Genomic DNA, 24,447 nt, shown 5'->3' with positions numbered 1-24,447 from the left:
TGTGTTAGTGGGCTAATGTTAGTTCTGCCACTTTATAGCTTCATGTAAGCTATAAAGTGGCACAGAATGACCGCGATCTAGAAACACTTATGTGACATCCAAATAAGCAGTGAGTAAGTTTTTCTTCTTTTCTCTAGTACCTGACTAAAACAGCTTTATACAGATGGGAAGGAGCCAGCCGTGGTGACATGTAAACACGGCTCTGACAACATCACAGCCAGTGGGACTCGAGCTTCTCACTCATTGTAGACAGTCATGACTCAAAGAGACTTTTACAGAGGATAAACGAAACTTATGCTTTATCTGAGTAAAATGTTGCACATTCTTCCTTCAAGTGTGTCCACTTATGATCAGATAACTCTGAACACATTTTAAAAAGTGTAAACGGGGCCCGAGATAAATCAAATAAAAAGTTGAGTTGAAGTTAAATAACCACCAAGTTTCTCAAAAAATAAGGGGTATATAGACTCACAAGACATTCAGATAAAATGTTCATTTTATCTGGGTAATTAAAAAACTTACTGATATGTGATGGCTAGCCACAGCCATGGTATCAAACCATACAGAGGTGGACTTAAAAGCTTCTTTCATAACTGAAGGCTGGTTTATGAACCAGTGCTGTAAAACACATTTCTCATGGCCTCATTCTGCTGTCAAAGTTACAAAGTGCCATAGTGCAGTCAACGTGCAATCAGGACGCACTGTAGACATGGGAGAGAATTCTCTCTGTTGAAGTTATTGTGCAGTAAATCGCTCTTTGAAATAACCCTTTAAAGAGGAAAATGTGAGTTTCCTGCAAAGTCATCACCTGAACCCAGGACTGACAACTTCCCACCAATTACTTTGGAAGAACAATCATAACTAATGAAAATAAAAGCAAAAAAATATGAAGTACATGTAGATGTAGTTCATCTTTATGTTTTTAAACACAAAGTTAATGAGTATGATCTGCCAGTTACTCTTTGTAAGGGCACCATTAAACGTTTGCCTCTAGTTGCCTCTAGTCAGCTCAGCAGACAATACACAGATAAGTGGTAGACAAGAATTCGACTAAATTAAACGAAGAGACGGGGCAGTGTTGGCAAAAGAAAGCAGTAAATCAGAGAAAGGGTTACTTTCTGATTATACCAAGGTACAATATAAAGAACAATCATTCCCACACCTCCACCAAGAAGTCTCTGTTTTTAGTGTGAATGAAGCCAGAGAGCAAGCTTCATCCTGCCTATCTGGGATGACTGAGCCCCGCCTTGGACCGTCGACCAGACAGACCGGCACACTGTTGGCTGTAGGCCACACACCATCCTCTACATCCAGGGAATACTCCTAAATTCTTAAATTGTAAATGGACTTGAGCTTGTATATGCTTTTCAAGTCTTCTGACTAACAATAAGGCACCTTTTACTTTGCAGGTCACAGTCTTCTTTGACATTTTAATATTGGATGTGTGTTTGAGACTTCTGGTATTTTGGAGACAGCTAATACACTCACACACCTCACGCAACACAAGATGCACATCATGGGAATAGCTGAATCAGACATTTGCACCAGCTGCACATCCAACATAGCCAAAGATCACCTCCCCGCATTTTGGATCTGTCCACCAATACATAACTTCTGGAAAGAAATCACCACCACACTATCCCAACTCATTGGTTACAACTTCCCACTATCCTCCCCGCAATCTGGACGAACTTAACACAAACTCAAAAGAGATCACAATAACCCTACTTGTAGCACTAACTATCGACAAGAACACAATACTGCTCAACTGGTAAAAGTATGAAAAAAATCTGCACATCACAATGGTTAGACCTCCTTAAACAACACATATCAATGGAACAACAATCAGCCACACTCACAAAAATCAACTCCAACAATTCAACAAAATATACTCCACAATTCTCACCACCATTTTGATGCCGACCAGTTAATGCCACAACAGAAATCAACACAGGCAGAAATTAGATTACTAACTATCCACAGTTTCATTTTTGTGGTTGACTGGCAAATCAGAGCGTGTAGTTACATGTTTGTAACTGGGAGATATTGTTGAGTTAGCAATAATGAAGATGTATTGTCTCAAACATAAAACAATATCAAGTATTAAAAATCATGGGTAATGGATATGAACTGTTAAAGAGTGTGGCACATGTATGGATGTGTGGTTGTGTTTATGCCTGACTAAAGACACCATTGTGCATTGGAGCCAGGTAAAGCTCATCCAGCTGATGAACCTCCAACAATGGACTCAGCTCCTGCCACATGAACACTCAAACAGATAGGATAGAGACACCTAGTGGCCAGGTGGAGGTATCAACACAGGACAAAATGAAATACTCAAAAATAACATGCAGAAGTACTCATACTTCTCCCTTTTTTTAAAAAGTAATCAGTCCTAAGTCCAAAAGTTTAAATTAGTAATCCTCTGCTATCAAAAAGGCTTTCCCAACAGAAGTATATCAATCTGATCAGTTCAAGTCAATTCAGAGGCTTTATTGGGATATATGTTTCAGGAACACAAGTGCCAAAGCATCAAAGTACAAAATGATTGAAAGTCTGAAAAACTCTGAAAAACAGTGATATCACTAAAGGTGATGTTTCCCTAATCTGTAATTCTATACTAACTTTCTTTATGGCTGTGTGTGTATATTTTTTGTGGTTGTTTGCGCTGTGTGTAGGTCACCCTCATCATCTTTTCTCTCCATTCTTGAAGCTCTCTCAGTCCATCCACATGTTTGCACATGTGGCAAACATGTAATTTCCTTCTTGGTATAAATGGGATCTACTTTGTCCATAGTTTCATGCATACAGGTCCAAAGCTCTTGCAACATATGGCAGCTTAACGTAATTTACTTACTTTATACCTCAATCTGAGACCCATGGGTCCATAAAGAATATGCTCCAGTGTTTTATCTATCAACATAGTTTCCTATGCAGCTTAACAGGGACCCGATGTGGTCCTTTAACAGGTGATTATAGATTGACCTGCAAGTTTGAATTGATTCTAAAAGTTTTAATTTTATCATTTTACATTTATCAACCCTACAATGCAGTTCATTATGAAGCATGTCTTGCCATGGGAAGGGCATTAGTTCTAGGTGAAGTTCATGGTTCAAGCAAACTGAGAAACTTTCAGTAAAGAACATGGTGGTTTGAAAGTGTAGAAAAACTCTAAGAGATGGGGATAGATCCCAGAAAGCCAATGACCACTAGAGCTGGATAAAAGTATCTATATTGAAACCAGTGTGGTACTAACATACAGTGTTTCAAAATGATTTTATTTGTGCAAAACAACAGACAAAATGTAACTGTAACCAAAAGACAAGAGACATAAAAGAAATAACATAGACACACATTGACAAGCTTGACATGGTTGTATGTGTACGGTGTTGCCAGATGTACGATAACTATCGTATTTGTACCATTTAGCCCTCTGTACGATCACTAATTGCAGAAAAGGCCAAAAGTACGATTATTTTGCAATTTCAATGTCCAAACAATCAAAAAATGTTTGGGATTTGAGAGCAACCAATCACATCAGCATGACTGATGTGGCCATCACATACACACCATTCAGCACCTGAGCAGCGCGACCCCCCTCTCTGCTGCCAGGCTCTACCTGCCAAACAGATCATCACCTGATGCCCAGTTAACACCCGTGGTTCGTTATGCCAGACAGACTGTAAAAAAACGCACATCACAACTTGACAACTCAAGATGCTACTAGCTCAACTACACAGCGGCTGGAGGTGGAGCAGTAAGCAAACAACACTTTTATAGTTTGTCCCTTCGTTCGTTTATTTACAGTATAGGGGATAGTTGTGCCATTCAGAGTGTTTTTTTTTTTTTTTTTTAAATACGTACAATAGTTTGAAGTAAAATACGATAATTTTAAAGCTGCGGTACATTCTGTCACTTCAGATAAAGGTGACGATAAGAAGAGACAGCTGTTACTAAGAATAATGAAAATGTATTATGATGTAAGACATTTCAAAAAAGGGGGGAAGGGGGGTTCTGGAGGTGGCTGTGGTGCAGTGCTCAATGCCAGCAAAGTACAAAGCAGTAGAGATGTGGGGCAGGGTAACGTTGTTGGATAGTTAGCTTCAATCATTTCAGACAGGCACCTTACTATTTAAAATTTTCAGTTATATTTTTCCAGTTTTAGTTATTTTCCCATTTCCTGGTTGGAGTATTTATTTTAAAAAACTTTTTTTTTATTTATTGCTATGCCAAATTTAAATACAGAAGAGTGGGGTAACTGCCCTGCACCTCTATTAGCAATTTTGCATGATTTAACTCCCACAAGCATTCCCATCACCAGCTTAACCACACAAGAGAAGAGAAAGTCTTTTTGGTGTCACTGAAAAGGTCCTTACAGTGTCTCAATCAGCGAATTTCTTTGGACTCCTTCACTACCACCTTGCGGATGGTGGGACCTGTGCTCACAGTGGTGGTGGTTGAACTACTGTGAGAGCGAGCAGATGTGCTGCCCTTTCTGACTCTTGAAGAGCCAGGGACCAGATTCGTCGGGGACAGACCTCCTGCTTCCTGGATCAGTTGCCCTTGGCTGCTTGTCGGCCCTCCAACCACCATGACTCTCTGAGTCCCTGAAAAGCCACCTGACTGTAAAGTGCCCCCCTGCATCACGCTGGTCTGGCTTCCCCTCATCCTCTTTAATGACCCTGCAGGGACTTTACCCTCCACGACCATCATGGTCTGGGCACCAGAGGGGATGCCAGTGTGGACTCCACTCCCTCCTACCAGCATCATTCCTGGGCCCTGGGCTTGTGCAGTGGAAATCATGGACTGCCCCTGGACCATCATGCCTTGGGAAGGTAGAGTCTGGGTTCCATTAACCAGGACCATGCCTTGCAGGTTGGTGGATGGTGCCTCTGCCAGAAGTACAGTATTCTGAACCTGTGGCTGGACTACGTAATGCATCGGCTGAATCATAGGGGTGGTGGTGTAGTAGACAGGCTGTTGCTGCTGTAGCATGAACATCTGGCCTTGATTTGCCATCCCTTCGTTCACTCTGGTCATCCCTTCGTTCACTTTGGTCATCCCTTCTCTCACTGTGCTTTCCTTCACGGTCTCCCTGACCACAGTGCGCTCTGCTTGCGGGATGGTTGGCTGCACCTGGGGTGGAGGTGGCAGCTGTTGGGCAGTAATAACACTTGACACTGAAGTCTGAGCGGGAGCCCTCACTTTTTTGACTTCAGTTTGGATCTTCTTGCCTCCGCACACCTCAGCCAGGGTCTTGAACTTTAGCCCGAGGTCATCAAGGAACTGTATGCCGTTGTCAGACTCCAGGTCGCCCGCTGAGCCCACTGAGCCAGCAGGGGAGCCATTGCCCTCATAGTCATACACCAAAATGCCATCCTTAACTCCAAGGTTCTCATTTCCACTGGCCAGCTTCTGTTGAAAGAGAAAAAATAAAACGTTTTAAGTAAAAGCAAAACATGTATGTTTTTTAGCTGAAAAAATCAATTTCAGATGCGATTTTTAAGCTATATCGACTTTGTTGAGTTCAATTACCGTCTTCTCGGAAATTAAAAAGTAAAAACATTTCAACGAATCCTCACCTGAGAGTAGTAATCTGCAAGGACATAGTCTGGCAGAGCCATGCCATCAAAAAGTCCTCCACCCAATCCGGATTCTCTGCTCTCCATCTCGGAATAGAAGCCACTGCCACGGTGCTCGTTCATCGTCCCCCACGCCCCTTCTCTTTGATATCCTTCTCCATAGTTTATCATATCCATGGAGGCGACGGAGTGCTGGAATCCCATACTTGTCATGGGCGCCATTGTTGTCTGAATGTTAGTCATTGCCAAACCTCCATCCATTTGTGTTGGCAAGTTTAACAGTGGCACCTCCTGCCAAAGGCAAGTGAGACAAATATTAGGTCAACATCAACAGTTATTCTGCTGCCAAGAAGTAAGTTGGCAAATGGTCTTCAGCTTGTATAGAGCTTTTCACGTCTACCTACTACCCAAAGCACATTCACACACTGATGGAAGAGGCTGCTTTGTAAAGTTACCATCAAAGGTAACTAATTCAAATTCATATTAGCACTGATGAAGCAGTGGTAATAACTTGGGGTTAAGTGTCTTGCCAAAGGACACACCGGACATGTGGCTGCAGGAACTGGGGATCAAACCCCCAACCTTCAGGTTGAGAGAAGACAGACTCTACCAACGAAGACACAGCCGCTCACAAAAGATAACCGCTTTAAAAAATACATAATCTTAATAGTGAGCAGCTAGTATGTACAGTAGCAGCCAAGGATGGGTTTTATAGGTAATGTGTTGGTCTTACCGTGTTCTCTCCTTGGCCCTCAGTGCGGTAGTTGATGAGGTGTGACTTTGTGTCAAAAGGCATTTCTTTAAAGCCCCCTGAGGTACCAGCAGCCCCTCCACATTGGCAGAAGAGCAGCAACAGAGGAATAACTGGAAAAAAAACAAAAAAAACACGGTGGTCCTTCTCTTGAAGTAGACAACAACTTAAAAGTCTAACTCTTCACGAGCAACATGGTCTGATTTATTTTACAAACGTGACTCCTGTTAACCGTGGAACATTTAAGTTGACCTTGAAACTTGTATTCTGAATCACCTTATTGTGTGCGAGTTTTATGAGTGAGTTACACCAGTCATGGGTCCATTTTATTCTGAAGATTCAATACAGATGAAGAGTGTCTCAGACTTAACATATGATTCTATCATTTTGAACTTTTTGTTTCATGCTTATTTAGCAAGTATTATTACATTTATTTTGAGGAACTGCTTCAGATATGAACCAGGTTTTTGGGGCTTGAAATAACTTCGAGGTCTCTTGATGTCACACTGATATTGAAATACAGAGTTCCTGCTTGAATATCTTTGCCCCCTTGACTACTTTTATGCCGAGTTCGCTTTTCAGTGAGGTCATATTTTTGCCTTTTTGTTAATTTGATACGGATATCATCTTTTCTTTTTGGCTCCATCACAATGGTTTTTTTAAGTGACTGGAGACGTTTAGAATTACGTTATATAGCGTTCCACTTCCTTGTTTGAGTATGGGTTGCATTCACATCTCCCGAGGACTGTACTAGAGTACACATGAATCATTCTCGACACCACCTCTTCAAGCGGACCCGGGCAAGGTCCCCGAGTAGGGTTCGATTGCAGTATGTTTGTGTTCACAATGATCAAATGAGCTGGACTTTGGGTTCAAGCGTACTCATATCCAGGGTCCCTAGTGTGAAACCACCCTTAGAGGCCAGGCTCTAATTAGCATATTGATAGTTGTAAAAATGTACCTAACAGTGGGTTGTATTAAATATTTGATTAATAAAATCTAACATTGATAAACAAAAAGATATGTTACAAAAACAAAAACAGATACGATAAAGGCTTATTAAGATTATTAAGGATTATTAAGAGGACACATTATCCCCCTTGTCCAACTTCTCAAACAGTCCCCTGTGGTCTAAATTAAACATCTGTTCTGTGCTTTGGCCAGAATATAACATGAATCAAGCACCAGAGGAGGTTTGTGACCCCTGTATAAACCAGCTGTCTCTGAACGCTCCGTTTTGGCGTGTGTGTCTCCTCTATAGCGAGAATAAAAATGGCAGACCTGCACAAAAGTTTTGTTCTAGGCTGGGGGTGGAGTCCATGGGTGGAGATACCAGGGGAGGGGAGGGGATTTTTTTTTTTACCATATTTCCACTGTGACGTCACAAGGTGAGCGAGTTTGAAACAAAGCATTATACTCTGTGTTGTAAGACTTATGCAGACCACAAACAAAGGACTGGATGGGTTTATGTCACATTTTGTGGGTCTGTAGACACTCAGGTTACCCAAATATATGTTCAAAAACACTGTGTAAGTGGATTTTAGATAATGTGTCCCCTATAAATAATTCTAATTATTTTAAATGAATATTGACACAAAGTTGCACAATTTCATGATTTCAGTGACGTTCAGCATATGAGCCTGTTTTAGTCAAGAACAGTTACTAACACGACAAAGTCAGCTGTTATTATTATATTATTTTTGACCTCAGAAGTTACTGGAGCACGTCTTTTGATATACTTACTGCATATACATATTTTGTCCTCGTTCCAATGAACATAGAGAAGTACTTTAAGCATTTAACCATGTGAGACTAAAATGCCACATCATACTCACGTAGTAACAGCAGCAAGCCCAGAAATAGCAGGCCAATGCCTCCGGGTCCCAGTCCTGCTCCTTTTCCCAGCTGACCTTGAGCTCCTCGTTTCCCACACACTACTCCATCCTCACAGGTACAAACTTGGACTTCTACTTCCTGTGGCTCTGAACAGGCCTCTCCTTGTGCATCTTTCACCTCAAATGTCACCTTATAGAAACCAGGCCACTTTTCCTCCTGAGCCCTCAGGATAGCTGCGGTGTCTGATGGCAAACAAATAAAATGTTTAGAAACTGCTTTACTTGACTTTAAGCAGCCCCCTGGATTCAATACTTAAGATCCAATTTCCTCTCTCTTTTTTAAGGTTCAAAGGAAAGACTTATGGTGGACAGTGGATATCAGCAAGTTTTTGATTGACTATCTAATAGACTAAATATCCAGGTAGCAGGATGTTTCCGTGCAAAGGGAGCCTGGATGGATACAGAACACATGATGCTCACCATTCAAGTCTTTAGAAGACCTTTCGGAAAAAAAAAATATCCTCGTCACACCATAAACCCAGCTCCCACTTTAGCACTTCAAATATGATGAGAAATGACTTCAGAAGCAGAAGCTTTGCAGGGTTAAACCGCTGAATGATCCTATCATACATTAAACGATTAGAACGATTAGACCCTAAAGAACATTTTCTGGATGTATACAGAGAAAACAAGCTTTGTTTTGTCTGATTCTTATTATCGGGGTAACGTCACCGTCACATACTATCTTGAACTACCCATCACTAAACTGCAGAGCTTAACAGTTTTACTACACAAGTACCTCTTTCTTAGATAACTGTTGCGTATATTATTCTTTTAAATATACAGGTACCACAGAGAAGAACAAGGACAAAATAAATGTGTCTCAAACATGATTAAGGGGGCACCGGTAGCCTAGGTGTTAGTGCGCACCCCATGTACAGAGGCCATAGTCCTCCAAGGGGGCAGCCCAGGTTCAAATCCAACCTGTGTCTCCTGTCTCGCATGTCATTCCCTACCCTCTTGCTCTCTACAATTTCTGACTCTCTACTTTCCAATCTCAAATTAAAGGCATAAAAAGCCACAAAATAAGCCTTTATAAAATATGAATGGATGTAAATGATAACCTACACACCTACACATTCACACACTGATGGTAATGGCTGGTATGTAAAGTGACCATCAGAAGTAACTCATACCATTCATACGCAACTTGGGGTTAAGTGTCTTGCCCAAGGACACATCGGACATGTGGCTGCTGGGGAGCTGGGGATCGAACCCTCCAACCTTCAGGTTGAGAGACGACTGACTCTACCAACTGAGCCACAGCCGCGCTATGTGGTTAGAAGCGGGGGGGAAAGGTCACACATGATAAGAGACTGCAATAGACGATATCACACACCATCCAGACTCCACAAAAGAAAGATGTCGACCTGTCATTTTTGCTGGAAATGTCAAACAGGAAATGGGAACACTGCAAATTTAGTGTTGGAAGTTTGGGTTTATCGTTTGTTTTGTTTTTTCTTGTACAATATTGCGCCTCAATACTTTTTCAATTGAAAACAGATTGCATTTAGATTGTAATAAAAATGCAATCTGTTCCTGTATCATTGGAAGGATCATGTATTTATGTGAGTCATGATCAAAACAAAGGCAAATATTTGAAAGCAACGTGTAATGTGTAGAATGCTTTTTTTTTTTTTTTTACTTTTGCAGTTGTAGTTGTAAAAACAAAACAAGATTTAATAAAATCTGTTGTAGGAAGAAATGAATTTCAAAACAGGTTCATGTAAAACTATGCGTTAATATCTGCTCTTACATTTTTAGATCTTTCTACAGTGACTTTGTTTACAGAATTAGCAGAATCTCCTCACCATTAAGAGGCTCCACCTGCCATTTACCCTCAGTTCCTTCTGGGATGATGTTGAAGACAAAAGGGGCTCCGTTGGGAAACACATCCTCATCTTTAGCGATGACAATAACATGATTAGCCGTGGTACACATCGTCTGGTGGTTACTGGTCACGATGGGACAGTTGTCGTTAAAATCTTCCACCTGGATGGCGACGGTGCCGACGGCTGTTGTAAAGGGCATTTCTGAGAGCAGAAACAAAAAAAGAACAATTAGCATTTCCTTCATTTTTTATTTACATTCTTCTAAATCAAGTTCAGAGAAAACTGGTAAAGAACATTTTTTACAAAGCTATTGGAACTACGAGAGGTGACCCCAAACAGTTCAATAATCAATGATTCATTGGAAAGAACTTCATTCGGCCAATCTCACAATCAAACTCAAGGACTGTTCCATTCCTGCTATGGTAAGTGGTACGTGGTAAATGGACTTGAGCTTCTATAGTTCTTTTCTAGTCTTCTGACGACTCAAAGCGCTTTTATGCCACAGGTCACACCTACACATTCACACACTGATGGTAGAGGCTGCTATGTTGAGTGACCATCAGAAGGAAATAATCCCATTCATAGACGTTCACACGCTGCTGACGAAGCAGCGGGAGCAATTCGGGGACAAGTCTCTTGCCCAAGGACACATCAGACACATGCTGCTGCAGGAGCTGGGGATCGAACCCCAAATCTTGCAGTTGAGAGACGACCAACGCTACCAACTGAGATTCAGTTGCCTCTGCCCCTTAACAGAAAATAAAATGTTGTAATTGGCCAAATGAGGTGTCACTCTAAAGGTCAGAGTGCTGCCTTTTACATTTTGATGTATCAAAAAAATTAATTCATAAAAATTAAGGATCAGTCGACAATAGGTTAAATCTGAGCAGTCAGATTGAAAGATGTAACTCCTTAGTTGGGGACACACATGAATTACCAATGGTAAGGCCTCATGGGACGCTTATATTAAGGGGGAAGCAATTATCCTCAATTAGATATCTGCATGTACTTAACTGCTGGGCTTCTAATGCACTCCGTCCATATTCAGCTAAGCCATCGACTGATAGTAAAGTTTTTATCGCTGGCTAGCAACTTACAATAGATTTAAATCCTAAATCTCAAAACGTATCTGTCTTTCAGTTTTCCTCTAATCCATGTACGTTAATGAAATCATACAGCATTCAAATGGGATTCAGTTCATCAATTCCCAGAGAATGTCCTATGTTTCCTATCCCATATTCCCCTATAGTGTCGTTTTACCATAGGCACGCCCCTGAAATGTTGCCGACTTGTTTGTTCACAGATGATCCTGACAGGAGGTGGCCATCCCTTTCATACCCAAGGGAGGGGAGGGTGTCTCAGGAGTCTAGACATGACATTAAAAGAACAACACGGAAGTGGCGGACGAAGCAATAGAATTTGCTGTACAACCCTTTAGTGAGAATTTCTGCATTCAAGTCAATGCTGGCTGTAGTTCGACAAAAAACACAATATCAATAAAAGAACGCAAAAGAACCATAGACTGTAAATATTAATGGACAAAGCCTGAGTGACATCACCCATCTGTTAATGCAGGGGGTTTTGGAGTCTCATCGATGGCGGTCTGCATGCTGGAAATCAGCCTAACTTTTAGTCAACTTAATGACAGGCTGAGAGCTGTAGCTGAGGCGGGTTTCAAGCCTTTTGAAAAATTGTTACACTGTGCCCGCCTGTCAATCAGGTCAACTATGTGCCTTGTGAATCAAAACGCATTGTTCATAAAATCAAAACAGATGAGTTGTCAAACAATTCGCCCCCCGTACAATGTGTGCCAATCAAAACCTAATCAGACTGATTTATTTTTTTGAACCAGGCTGTAAAAACATTCTGTTTTGAATGGGTGTGTATGTGACTTCCCATGCTACTACAGCCAGCCTCTAGTGGACACTTAACAAACTGCAGGATTTTGCAACGAAGGTTGCCACTTGAGACGTTTCATTAAATACAGGGAGGTAGCACAGGTCATGAAAACTTTAGGAGGTTTTCAAGAGTGTGAAATCACTATATATAAGATGTTGTTGTTAATGGTCCCCAGAGGATGAATCCTAAGTCTACTTTTATTATACATTTGAGCTCAAAATCGCTGCAAAGAATGGTAAAAAGTGTCTGTAGAAGCTGATGCCATCTTGTAAGCTTGAACTAGTGCATCCCCTGCAGTTGAGCAACTGACAAGCTCAACAGCATTTAGTGGAAGAGTTTACCTTCGCTAATGCACAGAACTTTAGCCAAATATGTCCCATTGACCAGGTATGGAGATTCTCTGTCGGGAAGCTTGTTCAGTTTGATCTCTGCTGTCTTTGGATCGATGGTTAGCCAGTTGCCAGGGTCTGAGCCTTTTACATACCTACAGCAGAAACACGATATGTTAGTTATTATCATCAGTGTAGAAACATATGCTGACATTGCAGTTTTAACGGGAGAGGCTTTCATGTGGATGTGGTTATGCGTGCACTGACCTGACTTTCTTAGCAGGTTCCAGAGTGTCTCCGTCTATTGCAGGGTAGCGTGCAATGACATCATTAACCTTGACGGTGCTGCCTCCCTCTAAGAGGGGGATGGCTTTGACTTCAGGGATGAAGGCTGGACCCTCCGGCGCGTTCTTCACTTTGATTTTGAGTGGATAGGATTTAAATTTGGTCCCACTTTGCCATGAGGATCCTGTGGATCCAGTGCCGCTGCTTCCACCTCCTCCTCCTCCTCCTCCTCCTCCTCCACCTCCACCTCCACCTCCTCCACCTCCTCCTCCTCCCCCTCCTCCTCCTCCTCCTCCCCCTCCTCCTTCTTCATCTCCCTCATAATGTACATCATGAACAGATGCCGTGGATCCATCGTATTGTGGAACTTTGTTTCTCACAACAATTCCAAGATCGAGGCTCTTCACCTTCTCATAATCCACGGGCTAAGAGGTAGCACACACAAGGACATTACAAACAAGAAGACATTGACAACAAACAGCATCATTAATGATTAGATTAGAAGAAGAAAACTTCATTCCAAGTTTCAAGTTTATTAATGGGTAATTTAAAACCTGTTAAAGTTGTAAAGTAAAGTTTTCTGTCAAGATCAAAACAAAGAAAGAGATAACATAATAGCAGAAATAAGATAAGGTCATTTACAGTGCATATCATAAAGAGTAATTAAATTGAAAACAAACTAGCTCATTTAAAGCAGGATTTGGAGAGATATGCCCTTTTGATTTGTGTCATTAAAAACTTTAAAGGTCACATATTATGCAAACTAAACTTTACCATGTTTTACTAATTATCCTCCTCTTCAGCCAGTTCAAATACGTCTCAGAGCTCCCGTTAACTTGTCTGTGAAGTTTCTTGTTCTAAATCCACTCTGAACCTGTATTTGATCATGCTTATAAACCCCTCTATTTCAGCCCTGCTCAGAACAGGCTGTTTCTGTGTCTGTAGCTTTAAATGTAAATGAGCTGTGTCTGACCACGCCCCCTCTCTGGAAGGGGATGTGGCTCAGGTTTTCTTTGTCCTATTGTTTACAGTGAGAAGGCAGGCTCAGAGGCTAGAACAAACAACTAGCTATGGGAGTGTCACCCACCTGGGGGAGGGGTTAGCACCCTTTGTGATGTCATGAAGGGAAAATCTCCAAACAGCATGTTTGAGCATACATTTTCTGAAAAGTGAAGCAGGCCAAAAACGGAGAGGATGGACTTTTCTCATAATAATACTAGACAGACTAGGGACACATATTAGTGTTATAAAAACATGGTGAAGTGTATTTTGCATAATATGTGACCTTTAAATTGGTGATAAAGTGCCCGTATTTAAACATCTCACACAGGTTATAGTTCATACTTTCATACTGTCATGATTTGGTATTATTTCGTTTTGTATTTTCAGTGTTTCTTTATGTTCTAGTGTGTTTTCATCAGTCTTGAGTTCTGTGCGTCCTCAGTGTTTCTTGTATTCCTGCCTCTGTGTGTTTCCCTTTGTGATTGCCCTGATTGTCCTCACCTGTGTCTTGTTAGTCTCACCTGTGTCTGATTCCCCTGTGTATTTAGTCTCTGTGTTTCTTGCCTTCTGTGTCCGTTCATTGTATGTTGTATGTAGTCTGGATGTCAGTCGTTGGTATGTCAGTTTTTTGCTCGTGCTCCTCTGTGGCTCCCTGGTTTTGATCCCTGTGTTTTTTGTTGAACTTCTGTAAGTAAGTTTTTGTTGCCTTTGGCCTTTTTGTTTAATTAAATATTTTTGTTTTTTCTGCCCTTGGGTCCACCTCCCTTGTTTTACACACCGTACCGTAACACATACAGTATCATCTTTTTTTCATGATGGAAAAGTCACTGCATTAACCACGTTCATTATACAAAAGACTGGGTGTGTTACTCTTTTAACATTACCTTGACCAGCATTAGGATCCCCTCGTTGTTGTTTTCTGGGTCTTTTTTAATACTGAAGTACCCCGCTTCATTGCCTTTCACGATGTCAAACACGGCTTCCCAGTTTTCTGTGCCCTTCAGATCTAGGTCACTTGCTTTGAGTTTCATCACCGCCACATCTTTTGTGTTTTCTTCAATTTCTCCCTCATACTGCAAGTTGAACACACAGGGAGAGTACATATTTGTTGATAAGAATTGACCCATTGCCAAGCCCTGTCCGCGAACGCCACAGGCCAATCACATTTTGTGCAGCTACATAATTCACTGAAACAAAGACATTTCTTTAGTTATAAATCAGAAAAATGGTTAAACGATGTGCATGGGGTAAACTCATCAAACTTTAGCTTCTTAAAGTTAGCTCATCATATCACCTTTTTTAACTTGGTCTCAGTTTTTAAAAATCAAAAATCAGTGTGAGCTGATGTGGAAGTTCATAGTTCAAGCCCAACCACATGAAAATTGTTGATGTTGTTGATCTGTAAAGGTCATAAACACCATTGCCTCAAATTAAATATGCTATTCAGTGTTAAAAATTGCCAACCCAATGAGCTGCCATTGTTTGTCTGGAAGTGCGCGGGGTTTTGCGATAGGTCAATTTTAAAGGCTTTAAATGTTTGATCTGCTACTTAATTATTCTCTATGTATTATTTATATTTATAAGGAACCATTTAAAGATATTTTGGGGCTTTTTTTGCCTTTATTGGATAAGAAAGACAGAAGACTGATGTACGGCTCACACAGACAAAAATGACAAAAACAAAGAACAAAAAAAAGTGCCACATGAGGCTTGGAAGCTCCTCCCACTTCCTATTCATCTGATTGGCTGATGTCCTTGTTCGTCATCATTCTTATTTTTTCTTTTGTGTTTTTTTTTTCTTTTTCTTAACGTTATTCCAGAAAGTTCCTCGGGTACTGTTACCTGATCGGCCACTGCTGAGTGACTGACAGTTGGCGTGTTATCTAAACTGACCAACGGCAAAACAGCAAAGCGCCATAGGCGGATTCAAACCCACGGCCACTGCGATGAGGACTATAGACTCTGCACATGTGGGGCCCGACATAACGACCAGGCCGTCGGTGCTCCCAAACCAAACAATTCTAAAACCTTGTAGGAAACTACTTTTTCGGACTAAAAAATATGCATTTAAACTTTTCATAAGATAAATGTGAGAAAGAAATCTACCTCCTCTTTTTCCAGAGTGGGCAGGTGGTCATTCACATCCAGGACATTGATGGTAACAGTGCCGGTGCCGGTATTTCCGCCTGGTCTGCCATCTAAGTCTGCCCCTATCACTTTCAGAGTGTACTTGTTCTGTTTCTGAATGAAGAAAACATTAGACAATCTTAAACTAGGTGTAAACGGAAGTGTAACAACTGTCAACAAACACATTTCTGTCCTGTCTAATATCACTTTTAAAACACATTTACAGCAGGGCAGGGCACAGACATGAAGACAGACAGAATGAAAATAGTTACAGAAGAAAACCAGTGAGTTGCAGTTTGTTTTTACAAGTGGTTGCTTTTGATAACTCCTTATTACTGCTGGAGAAAACCCCAATACAAGTATTTTTTTAATAAGATTCTGCAATCATTTTTTCCCTTATGTCAGCTTTAGCATAGGATTTTAGGACTCCGAATCACTGCACTACTACTTGTTAAAAGTATAAAACAACAATATTATCTAGGAATACAGTAACTTTTATTTACACAATGACTGAAAACGTACAGATGTTTTGAGCCTCAGCTTGATGTTCTCTCAATAATTTGGCCCTCAGGATAAACTAATCAGGGAACACTGGTGTAATGCATACCTCTCTGTCCAGAAGAGGACTATTGACACAAACGGTCCCATCTTTCTTAATATAGAACATGTTATGTGGTGGATCCTGACTGATGAGTCTGTAGCTGATCTTAGAGTTGTCATTCCCTGGTTCATCCTTATCAGTTGCATTTATTGTCATCACTGGTGTCCCTGTAAATAACAACATGAAAAGAAGCAGTCATTCAATGGAGCAATTCAAGTTTAGACTTCCTATTTTCTGATATGCACTGATAACATCAATGTGAGGTGGATAACCATTCACTTCACATTGGTGAAAATCTTGTTGGGGCTGTAGCTCCGGTCAGTAGTTACTGCCACGCGGTCTGATGCTGCACTTTGATCCTGAAGCAGACAACAGGACAGTGGAAGAATGGCATCCTGTAGCGTGGCGCAGCTTGTCAGTATTTTGATCTATTAAAGATACGATATGTAGATTCCGCCACCAGGGGGCTTTCAATCAATACTACAAAAAGAAAAAAGAAACCGACCTGAAGAAGAGAATATGTTTACAGACGAGCTAATGTATCTGAGTATAATTTACATGACGTTTTTTTATCACAGCAGCACATACAGCAACAGTAAGGCAGCTTTCAGTAGCAGCTCCCGCTTCTTTATGTAGTGGTTTTTGGTATTCTACATTTAAATGGAGATAAAGTTGTGTCTGCTGTGTCAGGTAAAACTGTCAAATCGACGTGGATTTGTAACTACATATAGAAGAGGCATGTAGACATTCACTCAACGGAGGACTGAACGCTGATATATTGTTAGCAATGCTAATGTTCTGCTAACGCTCTGCTAACCTATTTTTGACATTGATTACAGCTGGGCCAAATTCCACCCACAATGCACCACTTTTTGGTTCACTTGTCATGTATGGTCCGGATCGCGTTCTCACGCAAGGCGATCCGAACTCTGGTGCACTCGAAAGCAGACGGGGACCCCCTGTGTTTAAGCGAACTAGAGTTCAGTTCTGTGGTCCGCACCAGAGATCGTTTGAGCATTCACACCACCCCAAACCAAAGGAACTACCCGCGCACCAGAGCTTCAAACAGGTCTAACTGCTCAGGTGTGAATGCACCCTTAGCTGAAAGAGGTAAAAAATAGTTGATCCCTCACGATGTGTAGGTTTAGTTTGCCATCACATGCCAGTTTACACATTTGTAAGAGTTGCATAAAAAAACAGAAAAGCTTACCTGGATTGCTAAGCTCCTTCACCGCCCCTTGGTTTTCAGTAGAAAAAATCGGCGTATTGTCATTCTTATCTTTAACTTCGACTTTTATGCCAATTCTCGTCTCGGGCTCGCTACCATTTTTGGCTCTAGCAACACCAAGCAGCTGGAACAGAACACACAAGTCTTATTCGCTTGTCTTTGCAGTTGTGGTTACAATAATAGAAAAGCATTCATACAAGTTACAAACAGCTGGCCACTTTCTGGGATGTTATACAGTGTAATGGGCTACTAGTGAGTGCTGTCACAGTAACTCCCTGCTTAGCTCCCACTCTCATTAACCAATGAGTGATGAATTGCTGTGAGTAGTGTTCAGCTTTTTCAAATCTGCACCTGTACTGTTTGTCTCTGACAAAGAAAACAGTGCATCGACACGTTGGTCCTTTGCACCTGAATAAATGAGGCGCAAGTGATCTGTGTGCTCCAGTACTTTCTTTGGATTCTGCCTGAGAGAAGGAGACCACTGAATTATATTTTGAACATCTAAGGTAAATGGACTTGAGCTTGTATAGCGCTTTTCTAGTCTTCTGACTACTCAAAGTGCTTTTACACCGCAGCTCACACCTACACATTCACACACTGATTGCTATGTAGTAGTACCATCCATCAGAAGTAACTAACTGAAGTAGAAGTAGAAGTAACTGCGGGAGCAATGCAAGGTTAAGTGTCTTGCCCAAGGACACATCGGACATGTTGCTCAGCTGGGGATCGAACCCTCGACCTTCGGGTTGAGAGGCGACGACTCTAGTTTTATAATCTCATCAAATACAATAAAATCAGAAATTACTTTAAAAAAAAAATGCATAACTTACATTGTAGACAGAGAATTCCTCCCTGTCCAGAATTCTGGTGACCCGAATATATCCCGTGTCAGGATCTACTGTAAACACATGGTAGGGTACCTCGCTCGCACCGCGGCCTTCCAGACGGTATTGCAATTGGTATTTTGCTTTCAAATCGGATCGAATCTGAAACACAAAACAGAGGATAGGACAGTGAACTTGTTCTTCGATTTCTAAAGAAATTGAGACAAAGACATCCTTCAGTCAAGCTGGACGTCCAAGCCACATTTGGAGGCATTCATTCAGGGCCGTTCGCAAATAATTTGCTCACAAGTCCTTGATAAGCAGACAAAAGGTCAAACTGAAATGGTTATGATTTGAGCCACAGCTGCTACTGAAGAGACGCAAAAAAGAAATCTCGGAATCAGTTGAGGAAATGGCCGTATGTGTAATGTCTATAAATAGAGTACCCTAGGTCACTGGGAGTGACCTGCGTTGCTGTGCATTCTGGGAGTTGGTGTCTTTCATCCACATGAGCCAAAAAGACACTTTCTGCCTTTTCTTGGCCAAGAAGGCACCAACTTCAACATTTATTTCACATTTCTACTACATTTATTTCACATTTCTACTACACTACTTCTACGGGTGAAGTATCTCTTTAAATTTTCTCAAATATTTCCAACAGTTATCAAAGCCAAATAAATCCTTCATTTTATAGTTGTAATGGCCTGTGTCTTGTTGTGGTGTCCGCTATGGCAGAGCTGCCATGACAAACACGACATGTTTACTGTTGCCATGGAAACACTGGATGTAATGTTACATCAAAGGCCGCTGCATAAGGAAGCAGGAAAAGGTCATGTTAATTATACTTGGATACATTGTAGGTAAACATTCTACCTACCTTTCTCAGGTCGGTTTCAATCGTTTGTCTTAAAACTACGGTCAACTCGGAGTCCGTTTTCATCGGGGGTAGCAGAGAGAATCACTCCCATGATTCCCCGCCAGCTTTGACGTAATCTTTTGTTATTGTTTTCATTGAGAGCCCCCTAGTGGTGGAATTTACATGCTGTACGTGTAATATTTACATGCTTTAAAATTACTTTTCAAACAAGGTTACAGTGCACATGAAACATTTTCATAGTTTTTTTGTTTTTTTATTGCATAGTGAGTGAGTATTGATAGGCTGCTTACTGCCATGGCTTCATCTGTCAGCTTAAAGCAGCAGTCTTGATCTAGAATTGGTTAGAATGAAAGTGCATTAACAGTCCAGTGACTCACCTTTGCGATAAACTCTTTTTTTGTGTAGTCCTCATTTTCCATGAGTGGCAATGGAGGAAGAATCCATTCCCTTTTTCTTCTAGCCTGATGGATTCCAGACTTGCCCGTTACCACAGTAACGACCTGGAACTGCAATACAAGAGATAAGGGCTGCTCGTTTACGGCAAAAATCATAAACATGATAACTCGTTGATTTTACAACATCTGCATCACATTCATTAATCAAACTTAAACTCTCTTAAAGTCTCTATCCTTCTTCTTGCCTCTCTCTATCTCAATTTCCAACACCCAACATAGTTTCAGCAGATGGCTGTTCATCATGAGTCTGGTTCTGCTCGAGATTTCTGCCTCTTAAAGGTCACATATGATCCTCCTTTTCAACCAGTTAAAGGTCCCATATTATGCTTTTTCTAGTTTTATATGCTCTTTAGTGTGTTTTCCAAGTGTCCTGTGCATGTTTAGGCACATCTATTTGCAAAAATTCAAAGTCTGCGGAAACGCTGCTTCTCCTACGTCCTCCTGTTAGCTGTAGCATTAGCAGCATGTAACGCTCGGTTCTAGCCCCCCTCGATAAAAATGTGTCAGTCCGACGTCATTGTCAGTGTGAGATCACTGATCTAAGCCCATTGGCTCGTTGTGGCTCATGTTGAAATTTCCAAAACGCGTGCTGAGCAACTGACCAATAACGACAGAGCTGATTGGCAGACCAATCAGAGCAGACTTGGCCCACGTGGGGTCTAACAGTGTGGGCTCAGCAGAGCGTAGCTGACAGACTCAGAGCGTAGAGGGAGCAAGGAGGAGCAGTACATGAAAACAGACACTTTTTTCGGACTTTAGCTATTGTGAACGTACAAAAGTAGGTACATAGATTAAATATACGAACCACAAAAAGGGCATAATATGGATTCTTTAAAATAAGTCTCAGAGCTCCCTGAAACATGTCTGTGAAGTTTCTTGTTCTAAATCCACTCTGATCCTGTATTTGATCATGCCTATAAACCCCTCTATTTCAGTCCTGATCAGAACAGGCTGTTTCTGTACCTTTAAATGTAAATGAGCTGTGTCTGACCACGCCCCTCTCTGGAAGGAGATGTGGCTCTGGCTTTCTTGCCCCATGTCCTATTGTTTACGGTGGAAAGGCAGACTCAGGAAACTCGCATTCATACGCTGCAGAAGCGACGTGTTAAAATCTTAACAAGGTCTGAAGAGAGGGACAGACGATGAGCTGTTGCAAAGTCTGGACTCTAGACCAAGGTGGGTCCGTTCGATGGGACACCTCTGGCCTGTTTGTCCTGTACACACTGAAGGTAACATTATGAGTGAGCCTGTCACTTTATAAGAGCTAAACTTGTAGAAGAGTTTTCATGGTGTGTAGGGATCGGATTAGATCATGTGAAAGTTAAACAGATTGTGTGAGAGAATAATTAAAGTGTCAACTGAGATGTCAAATCAGCGGAAATGTTAACTAAAAGGAATTTATTTCTATTTCCAGTCTCTATAGGCCAAAACACATTATAAACAACTTTTATAGAGAAATGCATACTCATGAGCTATTTGCACTCTAAGCTTTACTGTATTTCTCCAAACAAAAGGCAAAGTCTGCTGGAGACAAATATTCAAGCAGATATTTTACAGGTTAATCGTGCTATTACAGCAGATTGCAAACCCAGTAGGCTGTGCAGTTTATGGAGCTGCATAATGTTCAAGTCATACTGTTTTGGTCCAGACTTTTTGGAATGGGGTGGCCTAACTAGGGCACTGACTTGATTACCCCTCCTGTCTGCACTAATCACAGCCACTTTGCAGACATTTGCAAACATCTGCACACTGAAAACTATGAGCTGCCTGTTGACAGCTGTTGTCCCACCTCTGGCAAGGTAAATAGCCAAGTCGAGTATGATAAGGGGATGGCATGGGTCTGCCTTGAAATCCTTTTGGCCACCCCTCTGGACAGTAGCTGTAGGTCTTCCTGCAGCATTTGGCATCATCGTCAGGCGACATTCCTCTGAAATGAGTGTGCTCTAGTTGTATAATAATAACAGAAAGAAAAAGATAGAGTGCAGGCTCTTTTGTTGAGGCATCAATCTGTCACGTACTATGTAGCTGTTTGGAGAGTATAGACGCGGACACACCCTCCATTCCTTAGAAGTTTATTTGAGCCTCATATTTTAGTCAATGCATGGGCAGAAAAGGTACGACATGACAAAGAAAAGGGCATGGCCCCACATCGTGTAAAGGCCTATTCGCACAGAACTAGTGTTACCCAGGGACTTCTAGTAATTTGTAATAAATGTGGAGGTCGTCTGTGATCTTTATGCTGTGCGAATCTTCTATGTCCATAATTTGTAAAGTAAAAATTCCACAGCAAATTACCTACCGTGTTTCACCAAACACAGAAGTTATGTGATAATATTAGTCCCATGCGAAATCAGCATCTTTGTGATTTGCGGTCGGTTTTTTTTAAAGGTTTTTTGTGTTCTCCGCGCCTTTTTCTGCCTTTTTCCCGGTCAAGAATTATGGAGGCTGAGTTGGCATTCATAAATGAAAGTTTTGACAGCTTTTTGGGTGCAAATTCAGGAGGCTCATCTAGCTACACAGCATGGAGACCCAATATGTTGTTGTTTTTTTTTCAAGCTAGCCCAGATTACATCTTTTACATCTTTGTTGTCATGGCACCCAGGTCTTTTAGCCTATAATTGGAGGCTAATCATAAACAAGATAACTTTATTAGCCTAAGAAGTGTAGAAGTAAGCAAACCTACGGAAAAGGATTAGGGCCACACGTAAAAAAATAGAGTTCTGACTTTAAACTCAGAATTCTGAGAAAAAAGTCAGAACTACGGGTACCTGTAAGGACCAACTCCGGTGGATAGTCACTGTGCAGGACTGAATGTTATTCATTTTGCATTTCATAATTGTCCACACACTTCCTTCGATGTTAATGCCAGTGGACTAATATCTTTCTTACATTTGTGTCCAATATGAATGATAATAAAATGCTTTGTAACATTGTCAAAATACTGGTTTTTTTTAAACCTTATTTACCCTATCTCTTTTTACCTATATGGAATAAGGGGCTTCATCAACATTCAACTAGAGAACTGAATGTAAATGTGGTGAAAAGAGTAAGTTGGCTACTCATTTAAGCAATTCCATAGTAGTTTACATAAAAGTTTCACCTGGGTGGTACACCATCTTGCAACTCAAAAAACAAAAATACATCATTAAACTATAGCTGTGAACAAAAATACAGTATCATTAAACTATAATTGTGCACACAGCAGTGACAAAGCATGCCACGCTTTTTGCTGGTACCCCTAGTTCTGACTTTAAAGTCAGAACTCTATTTTTTTTGTGTGTGTGGCCCTAATCCTCTTCCGTACAAACCAAATATCCCAGTCTGTCTGAAGAAAATGTTGCGAACGGAAAACGCCTGATTCATTTTTTTAAAATCTATATTAATTTAGTCTCTATCTACAGGTGGCTAACGGGAGCTCTGCTCTCTGTGTTAACAGGTTTGCTAAGCAACGCAGTTTTACCTAAGAACAAACAACACTACACTAGTTTAAAAAAAAAAAATCGTTGGATAGTCAGAGGTCCAAGTGAGACAAGTTATGCAGAGAAATGCATCCATGCCGAGAATTTAATGAACCTTGCAAGACAATTCAAAATCTGAAAGACCAAATTTCAGCATCCCTTAAATTACTTCTACAGACACTTGAGAGTCAAACAGAGTTTGCAGCTCTTATTCACGCAGACGAATGACAATGCGTCTTCTACCGAGTCTACAAAACAATATGGACACTTCATGTTTATTAGGTATAAACTTCAGATAGTCTGTCATCACAGAACTTCCGCGAGGTGCACGCAATTGTCAGCAGGGATGCATTTCTCGACATAACACCTGTTACCCATTACTCACCACAAACAGCAGCGTGAGCACAGCCAGAGCGGGCGACGAGAGCCGAAACATGTCTGAAGAAAAGCCTCAGTACCCGTGAGATGTGAGTCGATAGAGTTCCTGAAAAACAATGAGCTCGGCTGATGGAGTGAATAGGAAGCTTATGGAAGAGGAGGAGTGCCTCACTCACAGGGAGACACAAGCAGAGGACCTTACACGTGCACGCATACACGCGCGCGCGCGCACACACACACCTCAGGTAGGGGGCGCGCTGGTTCTGTCAGAGACAAGCTCTAAACTTCACCACCTCACCTGTAGGCCAACTTGCCGTAGTCTAGCCCAGGGTTTTTCAAAGTGGCGGTCCTGACCCCTCCGGTGTCAATGCGTCTGAATCTTCATGTGAAACGTTTAAGAAAATAGTTCTTTATGATGCGGATTTGTTTGTTGTATTATTCTACCAATAACAATGAGTCTGGGAGAAGCACAACAACAAACACAAGATGATACTCTCCGTACATGTTGATACTATTTATTTTCAGAGTCTATATTTAGTCTATATTTCAGATGGTATACTTCAGAACGCTTCTCCTGTCTAAAGGATTCAGTCTCTGAGTAAACCCCTCCAGATTAAGGTATCTGATTTTGAATAATCTGCCCAATCTGCAATAACGCAGGAAAAACAACACACCCTTCTCTACAATGCGCTCTTCAACAGCAGAATGCTAAGATGAAAAACTTGCATAAAGCCAGTAATATGGATGACAAATTCACCGAGACGCTGTTTAATTATTTATTCACATACTTCTACACGCATGATCACTCCTTTTTTCATATTCATCACGTGGTCACATCTATCCAATAGCCCTGCTCCATCGCTCATCGTTAGCCTATCATACTGCTGCTGTCTTTTTAAAAATATTTCTTTCTTTTCCACTAGT

General features: G+C 41.2%; 1 protein-coding gene across 1 annotated transcript; it reads right to left on the bottom strand.

The window, feature by feature from the left end:
* Positions 1-3,259: 3,259 nt before the first annotated feature.
* LOC109993401 (desmoglein-2.1-like) lies at positions 3,260-23,689 on the bottom strand. The gene is made up of 14 exons (XM_065956050.1): positions 23,531-23,689; positions 19,610-19,738; positions 18,362-18,517; positions 17,514-17,655; positions 16,310-16,470; positions 15,682-15,816; positions 14,460-14,648; positions 12,556-12,998; positions 12,301-12,443; positions 10,040-10,261; positions 8,169-8,411; positions 6,316-6,446; positions 5,583-5,873; positions 3,260-5,415 (listed from the first exon to the last, which is right to left on the bottom strand). The coding sequence occupies exons 1-14, from the start codon at positions 23,579-23,581 to the stop codon at positions 4,387-4,389; spliced, it is 3,465 nt and encodes a 1,154-aa protein (XP_065812122.1). The 5' UTR covers positions 23,582-23,689; the 3' UTR covers positions 3,260-4,386.
* Between the last annotated feature and the right edge of the window lie 758 nt (positions 23,690-24,447).

This window comes from Labrus bergylta, chromosome 6 (genome assembly GCF_963930695.1).
Source record: "Labrus bergylta chromosome 6, fLabBer1.1, whole genome shotgun sequence".
NCBI lineage: Eukaryota > Metazoa > Chordata > Actinopteri > Labriformes > Labridae > Labrus > Labrus bergylta.
This window is presented reverse-complemented; position numbering and strand designations above follow the sequence as displayed.